Raw genomic sequence first — 14,616 nt, forward strand, 5'->3', positions numbered from 1 at the left:
GATTGCGTTTGCCTCTGCTTGGCTTGCTCTCATTAGAACAGACACCCTACAGGAGACCCTGCTGGTCATATACACGCTGCCCTTTAAAGTACGGTCAAAGCACAGCATCTGCAAGAGCTTCAGAGACAATGCTTTAAAGCTGTTATCAAATAACAGTCGGTGATACTAAATAGTATTAAATTGGGGTATTCCTAGATCAGATCGCCATTTCATATTTTCATGCTTTATAAGGCTTCAGAACCACCAAAACCAAATTAGGCTCTCTTGTGAAGATAAAATATTCCATTCAATTTGTTTCAGTTTGCACCAGTGTCACACTTCACAGAGATGACTCTCATTGGCTCCAGTTCCATTGAACATTCAGTGATTAGCCACAGTGTGTTCCGGTGGTGGCCTGTTTGTACTTCAGTCAAGGGATCATCCCGGGGCTCTAGCTGCTAACCTTATTTTCAATCAGGATTTCTAGAAATCCCCGAATCTGTGGCCAGCCAAAAAAAAATATCTTGCAGCTTCTTGGAGCGTGAACAGAGCCGGAGCGTTAAATATTTCAATAAACAAGTAGATTTTAAATATTTCATGGGCAGAAGGATTGATATGAACTGAAACTACTTTATGAAAGATTAAAGGGCCTGTGTCCATCTGAACAATACAGATTCACCGGCCTTATGAAAACACAGCGCGCGTGCCACCGCCTCTTTAGCTGCGTTTTGAGCCAGAACACCGGAGAAACACATGCAAACGCTGTCATGATTGTTAGCGCATTCATACATCATGGGAGGAGGGTATTTTGCTTAATAGGAATCTGTTCTCTGCTCCAGGCATTCTCCTCCCTTATCTCGCCCTGATACTCCCCCACCGCTCCTCTCTCACCCTACACTGCTCCCTCTCACAGAAGAAACAAGTGTGGGATGTGGCCAAGTGAATAACGAATGCCTAGTATGTAGGGTGAGGGAGCACTAAAAGGGAAGTTTCCTACCACATCTATGACTGTAAGTCTCACTGAATAAAAACAGCAGCACTGATTCACACCGATAAAGACACTGTACCCCTCCCTCTTGTTCAAATCCCAAACTAATTATTATTATTTTTTTAAAGATATTTTTTTGGCATTTTTATGCTTTTATTGATAGTGTAGAGACAGAGTTGAAATGAGGCAGAGAGGGGAGTGACATGCAGAGAACGACCGCGGGCTGGAATCGAACCCAGGTCCGCTGCTGGCCGAGGCCCATGGGGGGGACGCCCTACCAACTGAGCTAAGGGCGCCCCCTCCAAACCAAATTATTATGGCCAAACTGAAAATTAACTAAATTATAAATATATTAACACATATTTGCCCTTCAGTCTTTTTTGCATGTAATGAAATTTGTCTTTCTTTTTTGACAATTGTTTGTTTGTAAAAAACGTTGTTTTCACACTGAGAGTAATAAGTAGTTATATATTAACATGTAGTTATCATTTGCTTGGTCTGAACCATACAGGAAGGACCTTTGTTCGATGTCATCCGTACTGTCTCTAAAGAAAGAAAGAAAGAAAGAAAGAAAGAAAGAAAGAAAGAAAGAAAGAAAGAAAGAAAATCATTTACAAAGAATCATTCATTGAATTTGCTGATTTACTGTAAGCACCACAACATTCAAGGTATAAATTCAAGAAATGTGACGAGGTATAGCCTTAGTTTCTTTTTTTCACTGGCAGACGCACATTCTGTAAAGTCTAACTCCCTGTTCGGGTGCGCCGTTGCTCCATTTATTTAGTGTTTCACCTCAAAACAGTTGTGGGGCTAGCGCGCGACAGATTAAAACAAAGAAAATTCAGGATTAAAGCAGAAGAGCCAAGGATATTCTGGAATTTAGCCCCTATAATGGGTCCACTCGTCCCAGAAGGCAACTCTTTCATTTTAGCCCCTCCTTGCCTTGTAGATTTCTATCAAACTATAGCAGTTTGCAAAACAAGATTCCTATAATACATTTGGAGTCTCCAAATGAGTTGTTTCTTTGACCCTTAGAAATGACTGCCCCTTCAAATTTAGTTAAAGTGATTTTATAGAGAACAAAAAACAATGACAAAGGACAAAAGATGAATGAATTAGTTGCTTTATCATCATAGTGTCACATGCATGTCAAGTATCATATCAGAATCCAAACATACTGCAGCAATTCTTTATTGGTCGTAATTTCAGCACTGGTAGAGCTTCTTAAGCTTCCTTATGTCCATGGTGGACATGGAGTCTCTCTGCCCAATGGGAACAGAGGAGTCAGGGATGGGAGTTATGGTTTCCAACCCAGTTTTTCCGAAGGCCTTTCTACAAATTTAGACAATGGTCATGAGACAAAGTATTAATCGGAAATGTGTTACTTACAATAGACTAATATGTTTTTTATTCTACCTTACCTTCCATAGTGCATAACAGAAGAATAGTCATACGGAAGGTTGAGATTATTCGTGTCCTGCTTTTCGAAGTTGTAGAGTAACTCTGATAACGGAAAAAATCAATAAACAGCTCACAGACAAATAAAAATATCAATTCAAAATCGAGCGATCGTGAATGGTGCTGTGAGATTCTTACGTTTCATATCAATGACGTTCTCCCAGTTGATTTTGACATACTTGTCGCGGTCGCTACGAGTGTGTTCGTGGTAGAAACCTAGCGCATGCAGCAGCTCATGCTGGATGATGCCTTTCGTTATGCAGCCAAACCTCTGCAGTCCCACTACCTGCTTTACTCCAATGCGACCCAGTGTGGAGTAACAGCTAACAGTGGAGTGACAGTGAAAGAGAGAAAAAGATCATTAATATGCAACCTGCAACTCGATAATTGATTAATAAATTAATGTAATTTACATTACCAGGTTCCTTGTCTTTACATGCTTAATTAATCAGCTTTGTATTTTTGAGAAGGATTGTCTTTTGCTGTTAGCATAGCGGGGAGCTGAGTTTGTGGCAGTCAACTATGGATGTGCCATTCAAACAAAATGCAAAATAGGCTGGTATAAAGCAAAACTTGAAGTCTACTCCTTTTGTTTGGTCCTTGTTTCCAAAGCCCTTTTTGGGAGCAACTCTTACCAGTTGCCATTTTCAAGGTAGAAAGGTCACAGAGGGTATTGACAAATGTTTGTGTAGCATTCTGATCGACTAAGGTTAAGAGGGCTGTATCAAAACAGCTTTTGACATTTAAAATCAAGTCTGATGCAGTTACACCTTTGTGCATGGACGGATTATGAGGACGGGACATGTTGAAGAATCCCTGCCCTTCCTCAATGCCAAGACCCCCAGATTAAAAGAGATGAAAAATAATAACATTAGTCATTACTAATTAGTCTTTTTCATTTGCTTCTTTGTGATTAGTTTGCCTCTTTGTGGTTGTTTTTCATCTCTTTCTTTTGTGTTGAGTTGTCGCTTTGCATCTCTTCGTTGTCATGTTGTGTCTTTTTGTAGTTCTTCTGACACTCCTCTACACAGTTACACTAAACACTATAGTGCACATTTCTTCAAATATTACAGGGAAAACCATAAAAAAACGCCTGAGAGCTGTCTTCTGCCGAACTGATTTAAATAACTTTTACTAATCTTACTGTGTTCTTAATTAAATGTAGCCTTAGCATGCTGTGCAGCTGTGACATGAGGAAAAAAAAGATCAACAAATGTTGGATCAAATCAGGATCAACAGCAAAGTACTTATAACTGAGCTCTTTGGCATTTCAATGTCACTTCAAACAGAGGCTCTGGGGCCCCCTAATGCCTTGGGCTCGTAGACTTGTTCTCAATGGGTTTTTTATAGTATTCCGTGTACTTATAATTGTCCCTTCACATGCAGCAGCACTTTAGTATGTTTACTTACCCAAATTTGGGTTCAATGTGCAAGTACTCCCTTTGAGTTGTGCGTGGAATAAAGCGTATGCAGGTGTTGGGTTCCATGCCCTTCATGGCACCTAGAATTTCATTCCTCTCAGTATTGTCTGCAGTTGTGAGTAAAAGTTCCTGATCATTCATTTCATCGATTCAGTTTGTGAAAGAGACGTCATTATGCAGAACCCAGTTCCAATAATGTAGTAGCTTAAACAAGTGAAACCTACCGTATTTCTTGCTTATAACGAAACCGATTTCCACTTTCCCGTTGGCAGACTTTGGCCACAGACAGCTATATTTTTTATTGTAACACTTCATAGCACTCCTGGTTTTTGGAATTAACACATCTCCTTCAATCAGATTATCCCTAGATCCTATTAAAATCAAATGAAATATGCATATCATATCAATCAGCAAATATCCCTGTGTTGTCAAACATGTGCTCCACTATATCCAGTTAGATAATCTGCACTAGCATTTTGAGATACTGATGTTCCTTTCACTGTCTTTATAATAGGATTTTTAATACTTAAATAGTCACCATTGTTCATCCTCAGAATTGTCGTGGTCATGTCCTCTGTTTCCGAGTTGTGCGTGAAGATCTCTGATCAATGGAAGCAAAGGAGAAGTCATGGAACTCACACTGTGTTTTGCATCTATTTTGCAACAGACCTAGATTTGGTCTGCAAATACATTCATTTAGGTCTCTTACCATTATCAGCCTTATCCTCAGCATCATCCTGTGAACAGGGGGGGGGGGAGCAATTTTACAGCAGTATAATGCAATGATCTGGACAAAGCTAGACACAGATGACATTGGAAATGTGCTTTCATTATGTACAGGTCACACAAGATCTTTTACAATTTATTTGGTAGTGCATTTCTTACCAATTCCAATTCCAACAGAGCATCACAGGTGCCCAGGAGCAGCAGCAGAAGAAGGGGTACTGTTGCTCTGAGGTCCATTTTGGTCCGTATACAGGCTCTGATGCTTGAGATGTCGCTTTCGGAGACTTGACTTACTCACCGACGTCTGATGCTGAAGCCCAGTCGGGGGCTGAGTTTATATGCAGGCTGTTTAAGGTGTGTGTCTGTGTACAGAGCTTAGCGGTAAGGTGTTCAATGGGCTCAGTCTTGAACAAACAGCAGATGAGAGAATGCCCTGCTCACCCCTGCCTCACGGTTGCCACACACAGGGATAATCTTATTCCGGGCTGATTACGATGACCACAGGCTGCTGTCGGCTCACTTAGCATCAGATTTCGAATGGCCTTTTTAAACAGCGGGGAGTCCGCTCAGGATATCCAGGCCTGTCACTAAAGTTTTATTCCAAATATAACTTGTGCCATTTGAAACAGACAATGCCATGTTCCTATTTAATAAGGTTGTAATGCGGCTTAAAAACCTTTCCCTAGAAACAGCAAAATAAAGGACTATTTTAGTACTGAAGAATGAAATGGAAGTGTTGTTTTTTGGTTTTTGTGGTGTCTTGAATCGTGTGTTGAATCAATTCATCCCATGAATCAGCAGAATATTGAAGTTAATGAAACATAGTTGCCCTAACCCTATTGAAGAATTTATAGTTTATTTCAGAAGAAGTAAATAATTACATAATCATGCGCTCAATTTAACCCCCTGACATAACGAGGGGCTGACATTGTTGATTGGCATTGTTTGGCCGGATAAAAAGACAAAGAGAAAATCAACAGAAGAAAAGTAAACATTGTCTGTTAATACATAATTATTCTTTGGAGCTGGTTTGGAGCGGCTGTGCTTGAACTCCCCGCGCTGCTGTGTTTTTGTTCTGGCCAGAAATGTTGTATATTTATTATGCCAAAGAGCAACTTATTTCAATGCTTGTATCATAAAAACCTGCATTTTGTTCCAAGTATGAGCACTTAAGAGCTTGATCACTAACACATGCGCTACTGCTACAGATAGTATCAGTGCATTTCTCAACAAAAACCTAATTTTCTATTAGAACAAGCAGCTTTTACGACCCTTTAGATTACACAAAGAGCCTTTTTAGTTTACAATGGGTGTGACCCACACTATTGTCTTGCGGCTCAATTTAAAATGTGTTTTTTCAAAAATAAAGAATGGCTCAATTAGTGACTGGCTGTAAAGTCCTTGAGTCATTATTGAATCACTGTTGCATCATCAGTGGTGATCTCAGCTGGAAAAGGGCTGGGCCTTTGCCACCAGACTGTGATGAAAAAAACAAACAGAAAAGCCTTCTCAGGACTGAGAATCCAGAAATGGGTTCTTTAGATGGATGGGTATTCAGATTTATTTGATGCCATGCTAATAAATCATCAGCTTCCCAGTGGATTGTTTACAAGAGAAGAGGGAGGCTGTCTGGCTTCACAGCTCCATAAACAGTTTTAGGATCTGATTTTGGGTGTCAAGGCCGGCAGCTTCAAACAGAGATTCAATCACAGCAACCTTTATATGATGTGATCCTCCGCTGTTCATCACAATAATGTGGCATTTATTATCAGGGAACGAAAATTGCACTGTGTGTGTGTTTGTCTTAAAGAGAGATGGACTGCAAGTGCTGTTTGTGGGAGCTCGCTTTACTGCAAGCCCAATAAAACCATATGGATTTTGTACATTGTGCAATGTTTGCATCATGCATTTTGCACATGCACGCATATATGTGCGTCAATGTGTGTGTGTGTGTGTGTGTGTGTGTGTGTGTGTGTGTGTGTGTGTGTGTGTGTGTGTGTGTGTGTGTGTGTCTTGCCTGTATGTGCCTGTCCAATTGGGGTGATTCGCGTGGGTGCACAGGTAATCCCATTTGTGTTTTAGAGGCACGGCACAGCACAAGTAATGCTCAATGATGTATGACCCATCCATTTGGTTGAGCTTTATTCCTATGGCCTCTCCAACTGCAGGGGGAAGTAGATCTTATTCAATTGGATGTCAGCGTTAGTGGTGCCCACACATAAAGTGATTATTTATTCCTCTCCAAACATATGCACTTTTAAGTCCAGGAGAAGTTCAGAAAACTATCGGCCTATCGTTTTTATTTTTCATCCCTTTATGTTTTTCCTCCCATGCTATTCTCTATGATTGGTTCAACGGACGTAAACTGATAAGATTTGTATGTATTTGTCACTGGATTGAAGTCAAGAGAAAATGGTTCAATGAGTTAAATATGGTTTTGGGGCTGTTGTTTGGACAACGAAGACATGACTTAGGGCTCTGGAAAATGATCATGCAAAACAAAACATCCGACTGTGCACATATATTTCTCATTTCATTTCACTGTGACTCTACCAGCATTAGGAGGTGAATGTCTGTGGGGTGGAGGAAGTGGAGAGGGAAGGGACGTTTTGGCAGTTTGTTCCTGAACACGGAACGGTGGCGATATAATATAGCACATCCTATTAGCCCTCCACTGCGCTGGAGTGCATCTCGGTATTTTTCTCCGACACCACGTGGGCAGCCAAGGACAACAGTCAATGAGCAATATCAATTTGCGTAATGGACTATTAAACAATGTGCTTAACATTTAGAAATCGCCACACTGGTGTTTGAGTGGGAGTGTGTGTGCCAGGAAGTCCGCTGCCATGATAACCACCCTATGAAATGAAGCGCATTAGCCCGCTCTGCTGCCTCTAACTCACTCTAGCACCTTACAGCTGGTCAGCCTACCCCACACAGATGCCCTAGTTACTCCTTTTGCCCTGCGTCCGACTGCGTGTCAAAATAACAATTAACTGTCTTGCACGCTGCATTCATATCCAGCGTACCCTGTGACCCAACTCCTTATGTATTTTTATAGGCCAAATATTCCTGTTATTTCCCCACTTGTCGCTCAATTTCTCATTGAGTTGAACCTCTGTGGGTAACACGTTATTTATATAGTGTGAATAACTCACACTAATGGATTTATAAAAAAAAAAGTATGCTCAGACAGAGGGCTACTTCCCAAAAATATCCCTCTGTCTGTCTGTCTGTTTGTGTTTCGATTCTCTCTCTCTCTCTCTCTCTCTCTCTCTCTCTTCCCTATACTGGAGTCAATCGGAGAAGGTAAACATCTGGTTCATACTAATTGACATTCAGACAAGCAGGAACAAGTATATTGAATATGAACACCATCTTAATTGGTGTGAATTACCAGACTTGTAAGGGGCCATGCCAATCGTAAATTAAATCAGGTATATTATTGTAGTAATGCAATTGATTAAGCCGCAATCCAGTTGCACAGTCCATTCAGTGAATTATTGCGTTTGATGGATGAGGTGTCAGGCGCTTTATTAGGAGGATTTGAAAATGACACTATAGAAGGTCTTGGTGGCGAGGGACATAGTAGTCAGGGTGAAAAGAAATGACTTCAATTTTTTGTGTTCTGTTCCTTGTTTGGTCAACAAGTCGGACACAAATTCTTTCGGTGACTCCAACATATATATTTCACTTTCAGGATATTGATGGATTTGATTGGCATTGGCAGAGAAGAAATTCACTTAAAATTCAGAAAACTCCACACCATCCTACCTAAGCACTAGTCCAGTCTATTTATTTATTGCCACTAACCCAATATATGCGCAGAACAGTGTGACTCATCCACTTGATTGATTGAGTTAGTGAAGTGTTTGCACCTTTCCCTACCTCTACGCTACAGCCACTGATATAAAGTGGAGATTATTATTTATTTTTAAACTTGTAGAATAAACAATATCTACCGTTGTTTAAAGAAGCACATATTCCATGTAAAAAAAATTAATTGTAGAATCAGCACTTAAACAAACACTGTTATTACATTTTGCTCAATATATACAATGTAGTGAACATTCTGCTCAAAGTGTTCTATATAATAAATAAATGTAAATGCTTGCTGAGTAAAGATCCTTGAGCTGAATAATACAGATGGTGAAAATATACTGGCTTTCTGAATTGATTTAACTGAAGTAAAAATAAAATATGCATATATCTGCAAAACTCAAGACATCCCCATCAGTCTTAACTATTTGTTTGTGATGCTAATTGTCCGTGTGAGCATGTTTGCTAGTTAGACTCTTGTTACTAGTTCAAATACAGCTGCACATCTGTTATTAGTTTAGGTCTTTTACTGGCTCACATGGCTTTGCCTTAAGTCAGTCCCACCCAGGCTATAGGGTGGTGCAAATACAGTAAAAGATTATCACTGTTATTGCTGTCAGGGCTTATTGTGTCAGATTTCCCGGTGCACAGGTCTTATCTGCCTACCCTGGCTTATGAGGATGTTTAACCACTGCTCCTTGCGGTTTACTTTGTGGTGAGCAAAGTGCTAGAGTTTATGGGGTGAAAACATGGGTAAAATGTATGATAGCCATTCTTTGAACAGGGGCCTCTTCAATAAGTTATTTAGTGCAATAAGTGGAAATACATTCAAAGTCATATGAAACCAACTCGCTTATTATCATCTTTCAAAAATGACTTTAGTATTTTCGACCTATTGTGTTTGAGACATTTTTATTTGAATGTCTAAATGACTGTATTTAACTGAATATGTACTGGTGCAACACTGTGTAAAAGCAGTTCAGAATGCATACATGTACATAGTGGGGGAGTTATCTTTTCTCCTCGCTTTCCTTCTGTCTCTTAATCTTCTTTTCCTCCCCCGCCTATTTTACCTCGTTCTTTAAATGCCCAGAGTCATTGTACAGGAGCCAACTTAAGTTTTTCACCCAGATGTAGAAAATCCCTTAATGAGGCTTTAGGCAGTGCTATTTCTCATCTTCATCAATTGGATGAGCTGTATTTAACATCACATGGAGTAAGCACCCTTCTGCTAACAAGACTCTGTGGAAAAATTCAAATGTATTAAATCTCAAAAATCGTCAGACTCAAATGAATTTGCTCAAGACCTTAACAGTTGTATTTTACAGCACGTGCCTAGTCCATGGTTTAGATTTTTGGACGAAGTGCTGCGATGTGGCTAGCTAAATAGGCATCTCCTAGGACTGTGCAGTTTATTTTGGTAGACCTGTAGCTGTAGCACTTGTATCCAAAAAACCTAGCTCAGTCAGAGAGCTCTAAAACCCATTTCCTGCGCGGCTTAGAATAATGAGGCGTTAGAGCCTGCTGGCAGGGCATAGCTGCACACCTCCCTGATGGAAAAGTTATGTATGGTATACAATCACACACACACACACACACACACACACACACACACACACACACACACACACACACACACACACACACACACACACACACATGGACATATGGCCCCGGAGCTGTCATGGATAGCTGCATATTGCAAAGCCAGCCAGCAGGCAGCACTGTCAGCCAGTGTGCACTGTGGCCATTGATAGGACAATCAGTTCACTCCGAAGTCGCCACAACCAATCATCCGACAGTTTCTTGGCGGATGGCACCCAATCTTGTGAGGGTAGCCACTAGCCAGAGACTCTATCCTCGGAGAGCTTTCGCTGGCTTGCCACTAGCCAACCATAAAGAAAGCTGCTACCTTGTGTCAGCCAATCGTGTGAGTGTTGGCCAGAGTACGGCCTATCGACAGAGAACTGCTGCTTGGTTACAGCCAATCTGGGCTTTATCCTTCCCTACAGATGTCCGATTAGTGTTGTTTAGGGAAATGAAACTGCCACAACAGGCCCGCGGTGCCAATGTTGAACCACGATTGGAGAACCTGGGAGAATGGAATAGGAAAACACAACACCAAAGGCTGTGCTATTCTGGCTGTCACACTGTGATATATGTGTGACTGTGTAGCCCAGTTGGTAGGAAAAGTGTAGTTTCACACCTCAGCTCGATGGCCTTTCTTAATAATGCCACGAGATAACAGGCGCTGCTTAACTGTTGGGGTCTTTCTTTAATGAGGTACTAAATTTACCGTAATGTACTCGTAGCGGCCTATAGGTTTATTCCTCATAAACCTGTACTGGCTTACACGAGCTAAGGACGTGTACAATGTTCTCTGGTCATGTTCAGTTTAATGGGCCTATAACACATGGCCACGCCTTAAGTTGACATAGGCATTAGATCAGATGATAACACAGAGAGTTTTTAGTGCTATTAAAGCTTTTTGCTTTGTTTGTTACATAGGGACGGATCAACACATGTAGTGGACCCCACATATCAGGGTTAACACATCATTGGAATAGATTTTGTAATATATGAACTTTATCTTACTTTCATGCACAACCGAATTGTTATTAACTTTGTGTCACCATAATGGTCAAGGGTCATTCTGATCCAGGTGAAATGTGAAAGAGACATTTTAATTCTTCTATAAGATCACATTTTGAAAATGCATACAGTAAATATAGTGGTGAATTTAATGCATTGAGTTATATGAGTCATGAAATAAAGCCTCAGTGTTACGTGATGATGTAACTTCTGCCTGTTCGGTTTGGTTGGTTTGATGCTTACACAGTGTGTAGGCAATGGGCTAGAGCTGTGTTGTTAAGAGCCGGTTCCCCCTGCATAGCTAAAATAACAAGTGATGTATGCTTCAGCACCACGGACAGAGACAGTACCATTGCGGCACTGCTTCAAGCTGAAAACACTGAATAGCATCTCACGGCCTTACATTCTGTGGTGTTAACTTCACACTTTTATCAATTTTATTTAAATTTAGTTTTTTTTATAAGTACTGTTGACCTTTGGTAATACATCAGATGAAAACAGGCTTGTCTGTATAATTTATTTCAAGATCTTTCTCATTACATAAAGCTTGCATGGACATAATGGATGCAGCTGTATGCAGTCAGGCTCCATAACCCCTGCTGTGGAGTGCTGAAATGTGGGAGCAAATATGAATCTGTCCTCTATACCTCCCCAAGATTATCCTCCAACGTCATCTCTCTTTTCTCTTTCCATCTCAACAGGGCTTTGTCAGGTTCACACTGGCCTAATTTTATAGTACCAAGGTGTGTGTGCGTGTCGATGGTGCGTGTTTGTTAGATTATGTGTGTGTATCTTAATGTGTGCGCACGTCTGTCTTCTATAAATAGCACCTAACCCTCACCCGGGAGCCACAGCTGTGCACCGATTGTTCTATATGCTCTTGGTGGTGTTCAATGTCCGTTGAATGATCGTACATACGAACCCCCTCTGCTCTATTAATGAGCTACCTCTACCCAAGTACCCAATTTATAACAGTAATCCTCAGTTTTCTCCCCTTTGTGCCACTAAAGACCACCTGACATGTCTCTCTTGATTTTATTAATGACTCCTTCTTTTCTACTGAGCTGGGCAAACATGTTGTGTTTTCTGGGATGCTGCGGTCTTTGCTCCCTATGAATGTCTGTGTTTTTTAAGCACACAGTGCACACGGCGTGATAGATGATCTGTGCTGATAGTGTGAAGCCGGATCTATACAGAGTCTCATTTACAATAACAGTGTATGGGCCAAGGAGTGCATGCGAGTGCATTACAGTGTGTAATCAATACGCTCTGACAACCTCTGATGTAATAATATGCATGTGCTCCTGGCAAACCATTTCAGGGCCTTCCACACATGGGTGACTCTGTGGATGAGTTACTTCTCAATTATACTGTAGGAAAAGCAGGCTGTGGCGTAAACTCACACTTTCTAAAGTGTACGCCGATAGAAAATAACAGAATGTATTGTGCAACCCCTTTGGCAATGGACCACATTTGCCCATTCTTAAAATGCAATCCAATTCACACTGATATAGCCAATGCTTGTGTTCTGCTTCGCCTGATGGTACACAGCCAATACTGCTTTTAACCATAACTCTTGTTCAAATTTAATTTGGGTGTGACTGCTCGACCATCGTATGAAAGAGGGAAGATAATATGAATCCGGTTTTATAATACCTATTATATTGGCACAATAAAAGTATTATATGATATCCATAACCTTATAGTAGACTTTGGTCGAATCCTACTTTCTGCTACTGACATGATGAAGGTGAACTATAGGATAGATCAATTACGATTCCGGTCTAGCAGGGTTTCCAGGTCTCACAGCTCATTATTTTGGTTTTATCACCTGCAACTTTACTGTTTGGCTTGATCAGCCTTGTTTCCAGCAGTGGATAGCAGCTAAGTTTGTTAAAAAAGCTCCAAAAATCCTACTGTGTCTTAACAGCACCAAATGACTGACAGAAACTAATAGCTGGTGTACAGAGTGGAGCAGTTTGCTGATACATATAATTGCATTAGGGTTTGGTGGAGACCAAAACAAAACTTAAATCAGAGTTACCAGCATGTTTGCCATAACAACATTTTTGAAGATGATCCAGTGTCAGTTTGGGGTGTTAATCTTGTTGCACTGCCAAGTAACCAAAGCAAATCAGTCATGCAGATTTAAAGATCTTTAAACATAATGTAAGTATGTATACTGTTGCATTACACCAATAATGTGCTGCTTTTTTAAAAATAAATACAATTATCATATTCTTACAGCATTCATAAAGCATTCTAATCGATAAGCAATACAGTACACTCAAGGGGGTTTGCTGCTAGACATTAACTTGGCCCGGTATGTAACCAGGTGCGCATGGTGCCTAATGAATTTGCCTCCTTCTTTACTGAGAAAATTCACAAAATTAGACAAGCTGTCACTGCATCAATACCAAGTTCAACATATGTGTTCCCTCATAAAATCAATTCAAATGCAATGACAGAATTTTATCTTATAAACCACAAAAACCTGGAGGACATTATACAACACCTGAACTCCTCATCCTGTTGCCTTGACATTCTGCCCACAGGCTTCTTTAAAACTGTTTTTAGCTGTATGGCCTCAGATGTTCTACAAATTGTCAACACGTCCCTTCAGACAGGTGTATTCCCACAGGCCCTGAAAACAGCAGTCATCAAGCCACTACTAAAAAAGACCAATCTAGATACATCACTCATGAAAAATTATAGGCCCATATCTAACCTACCATTCTTAAGTAAAATCATTGAAAAAGCTGTTTATCAACAGTTAAATAACTACTTAGCAATGAATAACTGCTTTGATGTCTTCCAGTCAGGATTTCGACAACACCACAGTACTGAGACTGCTCTGGTTAAGGTCCTCAATGACATCCACTTAAACACAGACAGTGGCAAAAGTTCTGTCTTAGTTTTACTGGACCTCAGTGCCGCTTTTGACACAGTTGACCACAGCATATTACTAGATCGACTAGCAAACTGGGTTGGACTTTCTGGAACTGTACTAAGCTGGTTTGAATCCTACTTAAAGGATAGAGACTACTATGTGTCAATAGGCAATTTCACATCTGAGCGGACAAATATTGAATGCGGGGTCCCCCAAGGTTCCATTCTTGGCCCTCTTCTATTTAACATCTATATGCTCCCACTAGCTCAGATTATGAATAAGAACAAATTATGCTACCATAATTATGCAGACGACACACAAATTTACATAACCATATCACCAGGAGACTACAGTCCGATACAGGCACTGAGTAAGTGCATTGAACAAATCAATGATTGGATGTGCCAAAATTTCCTTCAATTAAACAACGATAAAACTGAAGTAATTGTCTTTGGTGCCAAAGATGAACAATTAAAAGTCAGCGTACAGCTTACATCCGTTATGTTAGAAGCCACACCCCAAGCCAGAAATCTTGGTGTTGTTGTAGACTCCGACTTGAATTTCAAGAAACACATAAAATCAATTAATAAATCAGCCTACTACCACCTAAAAAACATATCAAGAATTAAAGGGCTTATGTCTCAGCAAGACTTAGAAAAACTTGTCCATGCATTTATCTTTAGTAGACTTGACTACTGTAACAGTGTCCTTGCTGGCCTTCCAAAAAAATCTATCAGACAGCT

General features: G+C 40.4%; 2 protein-coding genes across 2 annotated transcripts in view; one reads left to right on the forward strand and one right to left on the reverse strand.

The window, feature by feature from the left end:
- Positions 1-14,616, forward strand: part of LOC307266139 (MAM domain-containing glycosylphosphatidylinositol anchor protein 2) — a gene marked incomplete at its 3' end in the record, with an annotated part of 152,960 nt that overhangs the window by 26,901 nt on the left and 111,443 nt on the right. The gene's annotated exons all lie outside the window — the stretch shown is intronic.
- Positions 2,173-4,809, reverse strand: LOC307266216 (low choriolytic enzyme-like; the record flags this gene model as incomplete). Its single annotated transcript, XM_080048191.1, has 8 exons — positions 2,173-2,299; positions 2,389-2,470; positions 2,564-2,748; positions 3,836-3,953; positions 4,071-4,217; positions 4,385-4,447; positions 4,556-4,583; positions 4,732-4,809. The coding sequence occupies 8 exons, from the start codon at positions 4,807-4,809 to the stop codon at positions 2,173-2,175; spliced, it is 828 nt and encodes a 275-aa protein (XP_079904317.1).

This window comes from Ammodytes marinus (genome assembly GCF_949987685.1).
Source record: "Ammodytes marinus genome assembly, chromosome: 19".
Lineage (NCBI taxonomy): Eukaryota > Metazoa > Chordata > Actinopteri > Uranoscopiformes > Ammodytidae > Ammodytes > Ammodytes marinus.